General features: G+C 55.2%; 1 protein-coding gene across 1 annotated transcript in view; it reads left to right on the top strand.

The window, feature by feature from the left end:
- DUSP5 (dual specificity phosphatase 5) overlaps positions 1-1311 on the top strand; it is a 17996-nt gene that overhangs the window by 4666 nt on the left and 12019 nt on the right. The window contains exon 4 of the mRNA XM_021710863.1: positions 91-176. Coding sequence (XP_021566538.1) covers positions 91-176 — 86 coding nt within the window. The remainder of the gene's footprint in view (positions 1-90; positions 177-1311) is intronic.

The following is a 1311-nucleotide window of genomic DNA, read 5'->3' as shown; positions in this document are numbered from 1 at the left end:
GGGCCGTCGGCTCGTGGCGGGCGTGGGCCCGGTTGTCAGACGCGGGCTTCGCCGTTCTCGCTGGGGGCAAGGATCGGGCCTTCCTGATAGACCTGGAGGGATCGGCAGGTCGCGAAATCCTCCCACCCGTCGGCGCGCTGCCGTGGTGCCCCCTTCCTCCCGCCTAGCCCGCTACAGTACGTTAGATGTGTCTTCGTCGAACCCTCTTGCCTTTTTGACCTGGAGAGTCCTTCCCATTCCTTTCCATGTCATTGTGTTGCTTTGTATCGTTTTCCTTCGGCCTCCCCTTCTCCCCTCTAGATCTTTTTCAAGCTCAATTTGGATCTGACAGCCTTCCCACCCTTTTCGCCTCCTCCCTCCCTCGCCCCAGGATTATCCCTGGGACGGGCCCTGAGCCGAGCCTACTACCGGCCTGTGGGCACGCCAGGAAATGGAGGTGCTGCGGGGGCAGGGCGGTGAGGAGGAGATGCCGAGGCCTTTGATTTGAGACCTCTGGGAACTGCCGCCAGTGGTCTGGACAGGCCTGCCCATTTCACCTGCTGGGGCGAAAACGTTGGCTTCTGGTGGTGGATGGGTGATTGACTCTAAAACTGCAGAGCTCTGGTTTTTCTGGGTCACTTCCAATGACTGCTCCTGCTTTGTATTTGAGTCTTTTGTAACCTTTAAATGACACCCGAGGAGACCTGGCCAGCATGCAGAGATGAGGCTTTGCCTCAAGAGGCCCCCAGGCCGTGCCAAGCCTGGTGATGTTCAGAACTCGACCCAAGGAACCTAGAGAGTTAGAACCCTGTTTTAAAGGTTTGCAACTTGAAGAGTTTCACACATTCCAGGAAAATCCCAGAGGCACGTGAGCAGCTACCCCCTCCACAAGCACCTCTTGCTGATTTCTCCCCCACCCATTCCGGATGGGAAGATAAACAGAGGTAGATGATGGTAATTTTCCCTCTGCTTGCAGCCTCAGTCCCCAGGGGCTGGAGGGATGGTCTTCTGACTCACCAATGTTTTACACGTGTCTCCTGATCTTTTTCTCTTCCTGATGTGGTTTTTGTCTCCTGTTCTTAGCTATGAGTATAGGAAAAGCTTCTGCCTCCCCAGTAGCATGAAAGACATTCCAGGAAACCCCTCCACTGCTCCTTATCCTCTAAGGGAACTAACAGTTTAGAAGTTTTTTTTTTTTTTTGAGTTGGAGTCTCACTCTGTCGCCCAGACTGGAGTGCAGTGGCTGCTCCCGGCCACCGCAGCCTCAACCTACTGGGCTCCAGCGATCCTTCCACCTCAGCCTTCCAAGTAGCTGGAACTACAGGCGCGTGC

This window comes from Carlito syrichta, unplaced genomic scaffold (genome assembly GCF_000164805.1).
Source record: "Carlito syrichta isolate Samal-C Ts95f unplaced genomic scaffold, Tarsius_syrichta-2.0.1 Scaffold301619, whole genome shotgun sequence".
In the NCBI taxonomy this organism is placed as follows: Eukaryota; Metazoa; Chordata; class Mammalia; order Primates; family Tarsiidae; genus Carlito; species Carlito syrichta.
Note: the sequence above shows the minus strand (reverse complement) of the source record. Positions and strands in the feature narration are given on the sequence as shown.